General features: G+C 41.0%; 1 protein-coding gene across 1 annotated transcript in view; it reads right to left on the bottom strand.

Annotated features, from left to right (window-relative positions):
* WDPCP (WD repeat containing planar cell polarity effector) overlaps positions 1-17,272 on the bottom strand; it is a 278,021-nt gene that overhangs the window by 128,390 nt on the left and 132,359 nt on the right. The window contains exons 9-10 of the mRNA XM_073339528.2: positions 15,969-16,160; positions 5,915-6,524 (exon numbers count right to left, since the gene is read on the bottom strand). Of these exons, the coding sequence (XP_073195629.1) occupies positions 5,915-6,524; positions 15,969-16,160 (802 nt within the window). The remainder of the gene's footprint in view (positions 1-5,914; positions 6,525-15,968; positions 16,161-17,272) is intronic.

The raw sequence follows: 17,272 nt of genomic DNA, 5'->3' as shown, positions 1-17,272 counted from the left end.
AGTGTGTGCCTACCTTTCTGCCAGTAGGCATGTGCAAAGCTGTCCTACCTCACAGTGCTGCTGGGAGACTTAGCTTATGCCTAAGCCATGGCAGCCTTCTCAAACTAGACCTTCCCCTACCCATCTTGCCCGCAGGTCCCAATTCTGTATGCGTTCTCACAGTAAACCTGGGATCATTTTTCGGGAGAAAGGGCATAGGCTACTTAAACAGTTGACCTGGCTTAGCACCTACCTCCAAGACAGGTTTCACAGCTGGAGATCCTGAGTGGAGGGAGGCACATCTATGTGGCCTGTCAGACAGGTGCCTAAGGCCCAAGATCAGTAGGGACTAGGCCATTAAATATTTTTATGGATCTGGGCCCTAAGCCCCACCCCTTCCCTCTGCCTTTCACTCCTGGCTAGCTTAGGCAGCTCTCCACTCAGCTTGCTGGTTGCTGAAGATCCATATCTTAGGCATGTGTCTCTCTCCACTCACTGTATACAGAGCTAGGGTGCTTAACTCAGGGCTGAGAATTTCACTTGGCAGAAGGGTGCCTAGGAGTTAGGCACTGCAATGCCTAAGTCCCTTTGTGGATCTAGCTCCCACTGCCTCCTGACTCAAAAAAATCAGCTGGAGTTTGTTGTGATCTCAATAGGGATTTACATGGTAGTAAAAACACACGAACAAGGTCAATGCTAGCACCTTCACCTTGCCAGACAAGCAGTGGGAAAAAATGCTGAAATTTCCCAGTATAGGTACGTCCGACATGGCTCTCTGCCACAGCACTGAATTCAGAGTCAGGAGACTTACACTTGATTCTCCTCTCTTTACACTCTCTTGATTTGAATGGAGTCAATCCTGATTCTCCCTGGCCTGAGAGGAAAATTAGCTCTCTATAGGGCTCTATTCCTGCATCATCCCCTGACTTGCTGCATAACTTTGGAAAGTCATTTAGCATCTTTGTGCCTCAGTTTCTCCATTTGTAACCCCCATGGGGATAATAATGCTTCTTTGCCTTTGTACAGAACTCTTGAGCTTTACAGATGAAATGTGCTATAAATGCTAGTTACTTTCTACCTTGGTTCACAACTCTGAATATGTTAATTTATAGACTCTCCACCCTTAAATATACAAAAGCATTTGCCTCTTACAAAGAGTTTTGAAGAAAGGAAATGGGGTATCACATACACTGGAGTCAGGAAGAACATTAAACAGATTCATGGTCGATTTTACCACACCTCTCAACATGTCACAGCCCAAATGTGGGATGCACGGTTTGACGAACACCCAACAGGAGGGAGGGACACACACACACACACACACACACACCATTCATGCATCAGTGCACCAAAGCTGGAGAATTTTTCCCCCATAGCAATACCTGTTGAGGCGTTGCATGCGCCCGCTGCACACCCATGCTGCTAGCTGAGAGGACCACCCTGACACTCTCAGTTTCTTCACGCTGGAAGCCAGTATATGCTGTTATTCCAGTGCAGAAGGGAAGGAGGGTAGGTCATGGAGAACAACAGTTACCAAACAGGCATGTAACTGTTTTTATTCTGTGAGTTCTTGCACACATCCATTCACTTTGGGTGACTCACAAACAGTTGCAGATGGAGGAGGGTATCAGAGTCTATCTAAGCAAGGACTGCAACACCATTCTCCCAAATCTAGCATCATCTCTTGAGGTTTGGGAGAAAGCACAATGAGCAGTGAACATATGAACAAATGTCACGGATGCGAACGTGACCCAAAAAAGCAACTGGCAGTGTTTGTGCTCTTGTAGAGTGTGATAAAACTCTACGGTAGTGGAACCATAACAATATTGAGCATAGATGAATATACGAGGAAATCTAGGAAGAAATCCTCTGTGAAGTGACAGCTTGACCTTCATGCTGTCAGCAAAGGAGACAACTAACTGTAAAGACATTCTAAACCAGCTAGTCCTGTTCTGGTAAAAGGCTAACACCCTACAAATGTTCAAAGTATGAAGTTTTACCTCACCTTTGTGAGAGTAAGTTTTAGGGGAAAGAGTTGGTAAGTATATAGGCTGATTCGGATGAAAAGCCCATACCACTTTAGTGAGAAATTTGAGGTGTGAACTTCTGCTACCCTCCTGGCTGAATGCTACTTTCTTTGAAGAGATGAGAAAACGAGCATGTTGCTACAGGTTCAAAAGAGGGGCCCATTAAAACCACAAGAACCAAACTTAGGTCTCAGGATGGTACTGAGTCCCTAATAAGTCAGATAAGCCAAACCAAACCTTTCAAGAACTTAAGAGTCAGAGAGTTGGAAAAAACAAATGTTTCTGTTACAGGAGGATGGTATCTGGAGACAGCTGCCCGATGAATCCTCAGGGAATGGACAGAAAGTCTTTTTCCCTTTAGGTGAAGCAGATAATCCAGAATAAGAGGACTGGGAGCCTGTGAAGGTCAGGTATCTTTCTGCTGGGACCACAGACAACCTCTTCCATTTCTTGAAGTAAGTATACCTGCTGGAGGGTTTTCTGATATTTAAAACAATATTTTTGCATTCCAAGGGAACAGACGGATTCTGGGGGAGTTAACCACTGATCATCCAAGCAGTCAGGTGTCAGCCAGGAGAGCGGGGACGCAGCATCTGGCTGTGGTCTACAAAACTATGTCCAAAATCTGAGGGAGAAGTATGGTATCAAAAGGATCACCTGGTCCGAAAATGAATGCTGATGGGGTGTGACTGGTGCTATCGAAATTAGGATAGAGTGATCATGTCTGAGCTTGCTCAAAACTCTCAGCACCATAGGGATGGGAGGAAAAGTGTAAAGATGTTTCCCTTTCCAGGACAGAAAGAAGGCATCTGACATAGACCCTGGACTGTGACCTGCTCTTGAACAGAACCGGTGACACTTCCTGTTCTGTTGGGTGGTGAATAGGTCTATTTCTGGCATTCCCCATATCTGAAAAATAGACTTAGCTATGTCAGGTCTCAGGGACTGTTCATATCTTTGCTGAATGGTTCATCTGCTGAGATGGTCTGCCAGACAGTTCTGAGACTCATGAAGATGAAATGCTTTGAGTGTAATCTTGTTCCTGATGCTGAAAGACCAGAGGTTCATTGCCCCTTGGCACGGGGATCTGACCCTGGTTGTTTACATATAACACTGTAGCAGTGTTATCTATGTGCATCCTTACAGAAAAACCTGGGATGTGGGGAAGAAACACTGGAAAGGCCAGGCAGATAGGTCAAAGTTCTTGAACACTGATGTGGAGAAAGAGATCCTAATTTGACCAGAGATCTTGAGTCTGAAAGGCCCCTAAATGAGCTCCCTGCCAACTGAGAGATGAAGCCTCTGTGACTATGGTCATGGAGGACAGGGTTTGGGCAAAAGGAACCCATTGCATACACTGGCTGGATCCATCTGCCAGTCCAGGGATTACAAAACACTTGCAGGTATGTGAATCAGCAAGTCCAGTGGAGGATGAGAGAGATGGTAGTCAGACTTCAACCACCTCTGCATGATTCTAAGGTGAAGTCTGGTGTGCTGAGTCACATATGTACAAGATGCCATGTGATCTAGATGTTTCAGACAATTCTTCACTGTCATACGAGGATATGCACTGAAGTCTTTGCATAGGTCCAATATTGCCTGAAACCTGGCCTGCAGTAAAACCTGGCCTGCAGTAAAGACACTCTTGCTTTGGTTGAGTTGAGAACAGTTCCTATTAATTTGATTTGCTGTACAGGGAGAAGAAATGACACACCCTTGTTGATCAACAGGCCCAATGAGGAACAGAGGGACTGGAGCTTCTCAATGGCTACTATTACTTGCTGTCTGGACCAACCTTAATCTAATGAATTGTCCAGATATGGGTACTCCTGGACCCTGGCCATCCTGAGATGTGCCACAACCACTGTCTTGCACTTCTTGAAGACTTTGAGGGACTGAGGACAGGTCAAAGGAGAGGACTGTAGTCTGATAATGAATATCTGCTACAACAAATCTTAAGAAGCTCCTGTGGCTCTGGTGAATTTGCCACATGGAAATAGGCATCTTTTAAGGTCAAGGGAAGCAAGCCAGTCACTGGGGTCTAGGGATGGGATAACAGATGCTAGCATTACCATCTGAAACTTCATCTTCTTTACAAAAAGAAAAGGAGTACTTGTGGCACCTTAGAGACTAACCAATTTATTAGAGCATAAGCTTTCGTGAGCTACAGCTCACTTCCTCAGATGCATATCGTGGAAACTGCAGCAGGCTTTATATATACACAGAGAATATTCTCAGGCCTCGTTTGGACTGTGGAAGGAGAAAATAATGGGAACAGAATCTATTCCCCCAAGTCCTTTTTTACCCCTAATTGTAACAGAGACTGACCTTCCTGAATTAATACAGTATTGTGAGAATGGTCCCTGAAAAGGATGAGGAAGAGGGTGGAGGGGGGAACAGGGGTAAATTGCTGAGTATATCCCAGTTGAACCATGCTTAGAACCTATCAATCTGTTGTAATGTGGGTCCCAGCAACCTGTGGGACTACCTTCTGCCAAAGGGAGGGGAATTTAGAGTGAGCGGTTCACTGGCCTCGATTAAGGAGTCAAATAGACTTAGATGTTATGGATTTTTTGGAGGTAGCAGAAGGTGGCAGGAAGAGATCTGTCCCTCTGAGACTTATAGCATCTCCTGGACTGAACCAGCTGCCTTATCAAGCAGAATGGGTACCTTTGCTGGACCTGCAGGCAGAATTACTTTCTCTTAGGGCCTGGAGTACAAATGGCCAAAAGACATGAGGGTGACCCAAGAATCCTTAAGAGAATGCAAAGCTTCATCTGCCTTCTCAGGAAGTAAATCTGGGCCCTCAAAGGGCAAGTCCTCAATTGTCTGTTGGACTTCAATGTCAGATGACTACAGCCAAGAAGCACGATGCATAGTGACTACTGTTGCTGTCACCTGAGCTGCTGAATCTGCCGCATGCAATGCAGCCTGTAAAGATGATCTTGCTTCCAGACTTTCACTTACAAGAGCTCTGAACTCCTTCTTAGCATCATCTGGCCTCATCTCAATACAAATACATACAAATTTCAACATCAGGATGCTGCCAAGTCTGGTGGTGCCTTCTGAGGCAGAGTTCAGTCACAATCCCCATGTAGCAAGTGGCTGGATTCCAAATGGGGGATACAAAGCTGCTTCCATCAGGATATCTCAAAGTCAAACTTCCCTCAGTTGCTCAGTCATGGTCTTAAACCCCTTAGAGACAGGGGTCCTTCTCCCAAACACTTTAAAGAGCAAGAGTGAGAATCTCTGACAGGCATAGACTTGTTATAGCCAGAACAGCGCTTAAATCCCAGAGATTTAGGCAAGCTCCGATACCGAGCTAAACGCTTGAAGAAAAATAAGATAAAAACCAAGAATTTTTCATAAACGAGTACCACTGACTAAGATTATAACTACAACTATACTACTTACAATACAAAACTCGAGAAAAAGTATTTCTAAAGAGAGAACAGGAAAGAGCGTGAGAAGCTCACACACACATTTGACTACCGGCCAAGGGGGGTGAAAAGGAAGTGAGGGGGATTAGGACAGCCCTGCCCCTTTATACCCTTGAGCATGTGGAGGCTGCATGAGCCACCCCAATGGGTACCCGTAAGGGAAAAAGTTTTCTGCCTTCAGTGAAAAGGCATCTAAAGTGGAATGGGCATATGCAAGCACTCAGAAAAGAACCATGATTCTGTATTTCTGGTGTAAATAATTTTTTTTGTTGTAGTTGCACCTAGGAGCCCCCGTCACAGGCCAGGTTTCTATTATGTTAGTCACTGTATGAGGGGACATCAAATTAATTTGGAACATAAGCAATTTTGATATTAAAGTGAGCAATATCCTTCAAAATGAGAGAAGCTGGTGAAGAAGGGGTATTGCCTAGAGACCTTAATGTACAGTACACGTGCTGAGTGACTTACCGAGTTTAAACTGAAGTACTCCTAAAGGTCCTTTGTCGAACTGAATTAACAGAAGGTCATGAACATCCATGCTGTTGTCCCTGTCAGACGCAGTGTGAGGAACTGCCCATTGTATCTGGGTGAGGCTGCAAGACACATCAAACCGTTTACTGAATTGCAAAGTTGCTTTAGGTGAGCAGTCTTCTGCCAAAAGCTGTATTTTAATTGGGGACAGTGCCATGTCAAAAAGCTGCAGCTCCCCTTGAGAGCTGCCAACCACAAATATGGCTCCACTGGGGTGGCAGTTTATTAAAGCAGGCAACAGTTCTGCCTGGGCTAACCGAGTCACTCTCTGGTGGGCTTCATACAGAATTATTGAAGAATCTTCACAGCCTAGGAGCAGCTTGTCTTCTGCAATGTTCCTGCAACAACAGATGGCCTTGGATCTTAGTGGAATTCTGGTGACTGCCATGCACTGAATTTTGTTCCTAACCCACTCATAGATGCAGCTGTCAACCATGGGCTCTTTGTCTGCGCTGATGGAGTGTTCCACTGTGTGAACCTGGTAAGGCTGAGTCGTGCTAAAGCTAGCATCAAGTGGATCCCATTCTGTACGGATGTAACTCAGAACCTGAAAAAAAATCCAGAATATTTTGAGTCATTTATAACAATTCGTTCCTATTTTTACCGTTTTCAAAATATACTCCTCCATATATATTCTGCAAGACAAATCCATCAATTATATTTAATGAAATGCTAACAGTTTAGAATATAAAAGCCATACCATATTCTCACAGCTCAATAAACTAAACAAATTATCATATGTTACAAATAGATTTTTAAACCTTTTATTTATTTTTAAAGGGTAATCTGTTTGGCAAAAATATAACACAACACAGCCTGAACATTATTTGTCTACACAGAGAGCTTAAGAGGTTAGCAGAACAGAAGACACAAGAGAAGACAACCCCTGTAACAGTCTCATTCCTAGAAGAAAACAAGGAAAGGAGCTACTGACTGAATGCCAAGAATAGCTGATTATTCACTTTAAAAAAAATCAACAACTTAATAAAATTACATAGTGTATCAAGAGCAAAATGTTTGTGATTGTTTGCTCTGGGATGTGGCAAGAGCAAATGCTGTGTGGGCACTGTTGGTTGTACAGCAGTGGTAGAAACAATATGTATCAAAAACCTGTGATAGTGAATGCAAGATGAGGAGAGGTTCATGAATGAAACCTAGCTGGTTTAGATTCAGAGTAAATGACTGTATGAAAACAGAGAAACAGGACTAGCTGTAAAAATTGCAGGTTGAATAAACTAGAGGCAGAGCACAAAAACAGGATGATACAAAGACAACAGATGGATAATTGTAAGAACTAGGGGTACAGGAAGACAGGAAGTACTTGTAATGGGATGAAAAAAACAATGTCCAAGAGCTACTGGGTGTGTACTTAAGCAGAGAAGCTATGGGGAAAAATAGGCAATAGATAAATAACTAGCCTACTTTATTAATAGCTATTTCTCTTAAAGAGAGAGAGCCAATAGGTTAGCAAAAGTGTTCACCTAGGAGAAAAAGAGGGATGAGCTTGTTTGTCTTGGTTTATGCTGAAATAAACACTGAAATAAATAGGAAGACTCCACCAAACTCTTCCCTCAGTTACACCCATGCAACCCCTTAGACTATATTCCAATGCTGCTGACCTGCCAATAATTTTGGAGGCCCTAAAGGCAGAAATGTCAGGAAAACTTATTTTTTAGGTCAGGCAGCATGCAAATAGCAGTTAAAAAGATGGATAATAAACCTGATTAGTTGACTGAGCAGATCATTAACCTGGAGGGGAAAAAAAAAAAAAAGGAACACCGTGTTTCAGTCAGAACTCAAAATATAGAAATATAAAAAGTTGAAACTTAACTCAAAGTAAAAAGAAAAGGAGTCCTTACAGATTAACAAATTTATCTGAGCATCAGCTTTTGTGGGCTAAAGCCCACTTCATCAAATGCATGCAGTAGAAAATTATGCTCAAATAAATTTGTTAGTCTCTAAGGTGCCACATGTCCTCCTTGTTCTTTTTGCTGATACAGACTAACATGGCTACCACTCTGAAATCTAGCAGTCAGTGCACCTGGTTTTGATTTCTGTTTATTTCAGTTGAGTTACTGGGATTAGCCCCAGTGTAACTGAGATCTGAAACTGACCCATTGAGAATGTAATGACAAGGTAAACCAAGGGCAACAAAGCTAAAGACCAACAATATACAGATACCAGGGGCATGTATTGCTGAACTGGAGGTGTATGACATTGAGTATATGTAGAATATTATTAGCATAAAGGAGGTACATTTTAATACTTTATGCTATGTCAGTTATATGCAATACAACAACTGTGTTTACCAAATGGATAGGCAAAATAAAACAAGAGGTGTGAGTTTTGATATTATGCCTGCAAAGAGGAATACTCTATAAACACCACAGATGTTTTGGATAGAAGATCAGTAAAGGCTAATGAAGTGATTTTGGATGTTGCAACAGAGAAACTAGATAATGTTTTCATTAGAATCCTGTAAACCTGTAGGAAATTGCCTGCAAAAAAAAAGAAAAGAAAATATTTGAGAAACAGTCAGAGAAATTGATTCTGGTTACTTCCATACTGGGTAAAAAGGCAAGAGTGGCAAGTGTACTTAAGCATGGACCTCCTCAAAGATATTACTGCAGTGGAGACAGAGGGAATAGAGACAATGGAATATGCTTAGATTTTCAAAATGTATTTGATGAGAATTCATCTCAGGTGATGCAACAGAAATCACATTTGACCTAAATTGGAGTAAAGGAAATACAAGAACTCTAAAACTGTGACTAAGGAATTATCTTCTGTCCAGCTCTGTGAGCAAGGGCTGGAACAGCCTAAATAGCACCCAGCTGATCCTTAGGAAGAAAGAGATATTTGCTCCCAGGAATCCAGGGGCTATGAAAAAGGAAGCGGGCTGGAGCTTTCTGTGATACCTGATGGTATATGCAAAATGGATAGTTTATATATCTACTTCATGCCTCCCCCAGGTTCAAAGGGGTCTTTTGAACTAGCACATTCAAAAGGGACAGGAGATGAAAAGACAAGAGACATCACTTTCCATTCAATATTGAGCAAGGGGACTCGATCCTGCTCCCGTTCCAGTCAATGGGAAAACTCCCTTGATTTTAATGATGCTAAATCAAACCTAAATGGCACATAAAATGGAGTATGGTATACACAGTGTATGTTGTATAAGCTATATTTGATTAGAAGTCACCAAGTAATAATGGATGCTTATACCTATATGTCAAAGTGACCTAAACGAAATATGCAAGCTCTGGTGGGGAGATCTTCACCAATACAGAGGAGGCATGACTAAACGCAGGTATATAGTGGGCAAACTTATTGGTGAATATTTTTGAGTTGCTATGTTTGCACCACATTTGCCTTTACTTTTCTTGAACATTTTTCTTGAACAAACAAAGATTTGTTGTGTGAAGGTTTGTGGGAAAGGTACACTTTCCTCCAAGTCCCCATGTTTTGTTCCTGAGCTGAACTGTCAGAACATGTATTAATGGCATGCAATATTTGTACTTTGGGGCTACCTAGAAGGGTGGTGAGGGAAAAGAAGGTGAAGGCTCCAGGTTATTTTTTTCCAAAACAATTACCTCAGTCATTACATATTAATGTGACTGACGACACATTATAAAATGAAAAAGGTTTATACCAAGGTGCCAGCCTTGCTCTGAGACTTCCAGGGCCATTTATGCAAAAAATCAGGGAGGTGGCCTGGAGCAGCATCAAGTGCCAAAAGTGCAAAGCCAAACACAGATGGGAGCTCTGGAGTAGTGCCATGAATGCTTGTGGTACACTTCAGAGGGACTTCTGTGGATGTGAGTAAAAACAACAGCGGTACTAGCTGAAGAAACACATAGAAACGTCAATAGCCATGACCAGGTCTGACAATGATATGGAACATATCCTCACTCCTGCGCAAGCAATTCTGAAACCATTTTGCGTGGAGTTTTTTGCGTATTTGGCTCACTTTGTTAGTAGGGTTTAGGGTGCTAGATTCACTGCCCAAACCACGGGCTGCATGTTGTGCTTTAACTGCTTCATGTAGAAATTTCTCTCCCGGTACACCGGGGCGGGAGATGGGGGAGGTCACGGGGTGCTGGAGTGGAGCAGTTAGATGGGCTGAAAGAGGCATTAGGTGGGGTTGGGAGAGCAGAGATGGGGCTGAAAGGAGCTGCTTGCTGAGCTGGGGAAGTGGAGATGCGGGGATGGAAGGGGGTCTGATTGAGGAAAGGGAAGGTAGCTGCCTGGTGTTGGCCAGGCTCAGGAAGAGAAGGCACCAATATCAGGTGCAAGTGGCACTGGGGTGTGTGGAGAGTACTTACTGGTACCACAGGCAGGTGCTTGGAGTGTCACAGACCTGGAGAAGCCCCTGTGGCCCAGATGCTACTGCTGGCCACACTGGAGGAGAAGGCCAGGGGACCAGTGTGTCGTCCCTGCCAGACACTGCTGGCGTTCTTTGCCTGGCCCTCTGCTTCCTGCAGCAGTGACACAGCTGCCATGTGTTTGAGCCCCTGGCCTAGAATCAGCTCCGCCTGCCATGGGACCTCAAAACGTGACCAAGGACCCACCCTGGCTGACAAAATGGTACACCCCGTGTGATATGAATATAACCTGGCTGCGGGCGCCACTGCATGGGGCTCTGGTGACGGAGAATAATGCCTCCCACAGCCACAGCACTGGGCTCATCTGACCTGAGGGCTGAGTGACACAAAACACACTTAATCCTACCAGTTTTTAAATGTAATTGCAAAATTAATCGGGAGGATTATGGAAAATTAGGGAGGCTGGTACCTCCGTTTATGGATAACCATGAGGAAAGCAATGATCTGACATATTAAGATGTCTGCGTTTTGAAGGGGTGTTGATCTAAGGGCTTGTCTACACGGTGCTGCAATACGCATCATGGGGATGTGATTTCTAAAACCAGGTTGACAAGCCCCAAGCTTTACAATTTCCTAAAGCTAAAACACAGACAATATTTCGTCCTTAAGTAGTCTTATTGTCCTGTTTTGTTTCAGCCATTATAGGCCAAATCTGTTAAGGTATCAGAAGAGCTCTTTCAAATGGTTCCATTTAGATTCTGATTGTTCACTTGACTATTTAAAGCTCTCCAGGCCCTTAGTATTCTCTTCCTTCTCATCAGGGGCTTGATCCCGAGCCCATTGACATCAACAGAAAGAGAGTACAGATTAAACTTTGGAAGTACATTAAGGGGATGCAAGGGAAAATGGTGTCCTCTGAGTTCCAACATGGACGCCAAGAACTCTGAGAGCAAAATGTTATGGCATGTGCAACCTATGTGCTTTTGTCTTCTAATGAACAAGGGAGATAAATGGAAGGAGGAATGTGAAATTTAGGTGACAAGGAAACAACCCAACAATTTTACCCTTTTTTAAGCTCCCTATTAGACTGCCTCTCCTCCCATCCCCAGAGCAGATATCTAACCTAGACTCCACATCTAATCATTTATGCCGACTAAATGTGAAGTGTTAGTGGCTACAGTGTAGTGGTCTATCAGCCTGGGAATGGGAAGTTAGGAGCTAGAGTTCTCTCAGGTGCTCAAGGGAAGTAGGCAGGGCAGCTGCACATAATTTACAGAAACAAGGCAGGAATTAGGGAAGGAGAACAGGGTAGTACCTCCTTTACATAGATAGATCTAAGTTTTCAGTCCCCATCTGAGGATAGCTGTTGGCCACAGTTCCAGAGTTCATACAATACAGGTTGTGACTCCAAAGGGAGATTTCTGAAGGTAATTTTCATGAAGTAGAACCATTTATATTCTGTAAGGAACTACTCCTTTTTAGTTTTGTAACCACTGCACCACAAATTGTAGTAAATGTATTTTAAAATGTTTTGCATTGTAATTTATGTATGTGTTCCCTATTAAAGCAGCTGTCATGCACCAGTGTTGCATATTTCCATTCCTTTTCCATGACAGTGGCCTATGCTCTGCATTAGCTAATCAGCAGAATGAGAGATATTGTATGCTCTACCCTCTAAAATCCAAACTCAAAAACCATAACATTCGAAGTTAAGGAATTAAATCTTTTCATCTTTGTAACTGAAGCACCTGAGCTATGTTAGTTTTCTCTTATTCTGATGTTTAAAAGAAAATAATAAACCTTATTTAGGCAGTAGCACCCTCCTCTGTGCAAACTTTTACACAGTGAAATAATTGCAGCCTTTTGCATAGCATACTGGGAAAGGATAAAGCCCACATACTGAATGAATTAAGAGTTTTAAACAGTAGATTCTAAGCAGAAAATTGGCTTACCAAGCAGATAAAAAAGAAAACAAAGAAAACAGAGAAATAAGCTCTCTGTGACTGAATTGTCTGTCTTTTAGATGAGAAAATGTTTGATTTACTTTATGCATGTTAGAAAACTGCTAGTTTAATTTCACACCATGAGATTCCAAACAGCAACAAACACTTTAATTAGAAATGTTGAGTGGGAAGTGTGATGCACTCTAGGGTAAAATGTCCTAGACAACATAAGGAAGAAAAAATAAACCTCTTTTTGAACTCATTTTAAATAAGAACTCAAGACTCCAACTACAGACTGCTTATTTGCTGCATTGTATTGACAGTTTCATAGACAGTCTCATTCATCTACATCTCCACCTAACATTTATTCTTATTTTCTTTTAAATTTATCACCATCATCTTTGTTCTATATTTATTCATTGAACTTTTAACCAAACGTGACATCAAAAATTTTACATTCTCTGCTTCATGGCTACGCTAGGTATTGCAACTATTTAGTCACATAGAGCGTACCTTTCTTTCTAAATACCGTAATTGTTAAAGGATATATCTCACTCATAAAAGCTCAACTATGTTTATTTCACAAGTTTGAGAGAAAATAACTCAGAAGCACTAACTACTAAGGACAGTCGCTGGGGGAGAAAGAAACATAATATTCTCTCATAGACAAATTATTTTTTCCATAGGAATGAAGAGTAATTTCAATTATTCTAAAAAAGGGCAACTGCAGTGAAAATAAACATGGTAAGACAAATGTCTGAAACTATCACAGCATCTGATCATTGGCACCATTATCACTTAATTCATATTTGCAGAATAAAGTCTGTGTTGTCTTTTTCACCATGTTTCTCACAAAACATTTAATCCAAGGATGATTTTATGTTAGATCTTATCGATTCATAAGAAAATAGTTTTAAATGATTTCTTGAAGATACACTCCTCTGTTTATTTTTAAAAGCAAAACAGCAGCACCAGTTCCACAGGAGAACAACTTAAATAGCATTTTTGACCATGCACACTGTTACCAATAAAAAGAGTAGAATAAATATATTTGTATATGGACTCGTTAAAAAGAAAAACACCTTCATATTTCTCTTTTGGGGGCTGGTCCCCACCAAATCCTACACAATTTAACACATCCAAATGGTTCCTGTATTAAAAACAGTAAAGCAATCAAAGATTTTGTACAGCAAACTGTTATTAAAAACCTTACATAAATATAGTACATCTTAAACTGCATTCTCCAGTAAACAAAATTGCAATCTATCATTCTGGGTGTTTTTGTTTTTTTTGTTTTTTTTTACTGTGTACTATCTGACTTAAAATATTTAAAGTACTGCTTGGTTATTATAGGTTTTAAATTTGTTCCTATTTCCCCTCACAAGACTCTATGAAAGCATCTGCTCCTGTTTTTAAAGGGATGTTATCTACGTTTTAGTCTCAGACTTAATACATGTAAAAAAACCCTCCATATAACATAATTCACAAGGTCCCCTTTATACTGGATGTTACATTTTTTTTAATCTATTTTTCCTCATTAAAAGAAAGCATTGCTAGGATCCAGAGCAACCCCACTGTATGTGCAATGTACATCTCCCCAATGCATGTGGACAATATTACGAGACCACATCTTGGGGAGAGGTTTGGCCTTGAGGAAAGATATGAATACGGAGAGACTGGGAGCCTGTTCTGTTTGGATTAGGAGGGCTATTATAGGGGGCATCGGGAAGAAGGTATGGAAAGGTGAGAAAACCAAAGGGGATGGAAAAGCTGGCATCATTGGTGGAGCAAGGAGGTAAGTGAGGTCACAGTAAGATCTGCAATAGCAGTCAGGTGAAGTTATGAAGCGAAAGTTACGTAGGATAAGAGTGGAGAATGAGAGTTTAAACATGGTACAGTACCTGATCATATGACTGTTTTCTGATTGTTACTAGCATTTAATTATGGGGGAGCCAGGGCAGAGATTCAAAAAGAAGAATGATGCGGTCTGATCAACAGGCATGGAACATCATTTTAGAAACTGCATTCTGGATGTACTGGGGGTGAGAGGAGGCCACAAAGGAAGAGACTGTAAGAAACTGACCAAGGAGTGGACAAGCTTTTTATCTGTTGGGACAGAAAGAATGGGTCACATATTTTGATAAGTTGTGGAGAAAGCAGCACCAGGATTTGACAACAGTGTGGATGTGTGGGAAGAAGGAAAGCGAAGAGTCAAAGAAGACCACTAATGGTGGGATGCTAACTGAAAGAAATGTGGCTAGAAAGTACCTCGCTATGACGGTCTAGATACTCTGGTACTTAAATACCACAGTGATAGAAATCAGACCTTAGAAATAATATAGACAAACTGTATCAACTACATTTTCTTCTTCCATAACATTTCCAATATATATAGAAAATGTCAAGGGAAAAATTCATAAGGATCACTGGTTATCAAGGCAATAATTGTAAGATACTAGAACTCTGATACATCTCCAGTATAAAGGAATAGATACTATTGCTTACAAGAGTGGACTATTGCGAAAAGGTCATGCGTAGGCTTTAGTTAATTAAATCCATTTGAGAATATTTGAATCAAATTTCTTATGTAAGGTGAAGATTTTAAAATGAAGCTGGCTGCTGCCTACAGCAGAGAAAGATGCCCTGCTCTGACCAATAGACTGCATTTCCTTCATAACTAGGAACAGACCCCAAGAGAACTGAGTCCCAGTTCAGTGTCTTGTCCATTACCAATTACAGCAGTTTAAGGAGCAAACACTCAGCCAGCAACTAAAAACAAAGGCCAAGTAAATGTAGCACTGATGAAAGGTGTTGATCATACTACATATTTCTGATTGTTACTAGTGTTTAATTAAAGATATTTGAAGAGTTTTTAAAGGGATTTAATCAAATTGCTTCCTCAATAAGGGATTTACATATATCCTGAGGTTAGAAATAGGACTGAGATATGTGAATTTTTGGCCCAGATTTTTACTTCTTGTGTGTTAGTATATAAATTCATATTCTACTTCAGATAAGATTAAGAGGACAGATCCTATCATTCTAAATAAGCATTATACTCATTACCTAGCATCTCCTGACTTGCACCTCCCAACACTGCGTTGGCTTAAACTTTTTCAAACATTCTTGCATCCTTGTGCTACCCTCCCCTTCCCCCGACTGAACTACTAAACTATTGGGCTAATTGGAAGACCATATTCAGATTTTATTATTAGGAATTTTGTACCTCTGCTTCTCTCACCAGAGGTAAAAAAGGTTGGCTGCATGATTTTAACACAACCAGTTTACAAAGTAGATGCATTAGTGTTTGTTATTATTTTTGAGTGCATTTCTGTGCTCTTAATGTTGTTTTAAAATGTTATAAAAATAATAGCATCTCAAACAATGTAAAACTCTGACTTTTGAGCATTCAGGCAGCCCCCACAGGTTTTTCTATAGGCTAGCTGTCCTACCCTGTATTTTCTATAAAGTGGTAATGCTATAACATGCTCTTATATACATTTAATTTCCTTATTCAGTTGCACATAGATTCCAATTTTGAAGTGCAAATAAAAACAAATAATGTTAATACATTAATAATATTAAGTTATTTGTCATGAATTGGAGAACTGCTGCTTTTATAACGGCTGGCATGTTTCAACCCCAGGTATAAACTTGAGTTGATTGTTCTTATTTGTTAGCAAATCTGAAAATTAAGTAATAAGATACAGTTCAGAACTTTACCTCTAGTCTCCCATGTGCATAGCCTAATAACAATAAGTTGGCTCTGTCCCTCTCACTGGAAATAGGAGACCAAGGCCATGCTCCGTCATTAGTCAGTGACCACCAGCAAATGACCATATCTTGGATACAATTTATTGACAGGTGACGTTTTATCCTTCTACTTGCTGGTCCAGGTATATCAATATAAGCAATCTGATGGAGAAAAAATGCAGGAAATATTTAAAGTTATAAAAACAACATATTGGGAGCATTTACTGCAAGTAAATATATACACACAGAGGACAATGTGTGTATATGTATTCATATACGCTACATCTAAATGTAAGAAATCTCTGTCCAGACAGAAAGACACATGCTCACCCACAATTTTATCTATGGGGAAGGGATTGGGAAGGAGAAGGATGTGAGTTAAGCAGGAATTTACTGCAATGACTCCAATCAATACCAAAATGTACAGTCATGGTTACTTGACAGCATCGACCTACACAGGATTTAAACCCAGCCATATTAAATGACAAGTTCTGTGATGCTGACCAAGGAGTGAAGGCAACTGTTTAAGACACATCATCAAACATTAAAGACAGCTCACAATGTTTAAAAGAGAATGTTTATTTCCCCCCTAAATTAAGGAATCCAGCCACAAATACCCATTTGGTAACAGACTATATACTTTTCTGCATAATGTGGATGAGCTACAGCATCATGCGTAAAGTTTATGCAGCTCTTGAGAATTGTGCCTCTATTTCTCAGGAAGGATTTGTGGAATTTATTATTCAAACTATGTTATTTTGGAGCATGGTTATTTGAAAACATGAGCAGTGCACCATCTGGGTGACACATGCCAAGGAAATATAGATTGCACCGCATTTCTGCTTAAGGAATTAATGGAAGGTTGATAGCTAGGGGAAAAAAAAAAAAACTATCTTGCCATTGCTGGTCAGCAATAATCGAACCACTTTCTGGGGATTAAGCGCATGGCTAAGCCTACTGGACCAGACACTAGCAAAGGGCAGGGGGTCTTCTTATCAGAGAAATGCTTCTGGAGCCAGTCTCACTACATGACAGATTGCTTTCATATTCCTGTCTGCAAAGCAACAAAGGATGGCAGTAATGCGATAATGCCAGAGTGCAATGGGTGTTAAGAACCCGTTGCATTTATGTATTGTATTTAGTAAATAATCAGGCTCATCCAAATTGTGATCTCACCACTCAACCAAGGCCATTAAAATCAAGGTTAATGCTTTAATAATCCTTTGCTGTTTTTTATATGGTCAAAAAGAACCCTTTTCTATTTGCATGGTCAT

The sequence above is a fragment of the Lepidochelys kempii genome, chromosome 3, assembly GCF_965140285.1.
Source record: "Lepidochelys kempii isolate rLepKem1 chromosome 3, rLepKem1.hap1, whole genome shotgun sequence".
NCBI classification, from domain to species: Eukaryota; Metazoa; Chordata; order Testudines; family Cheloniidae; genus Lepidochelys; species Lepidochelys kempii.
This window is presented reverse-complemented; position numbering and strand designations above follow the sequence as displayed.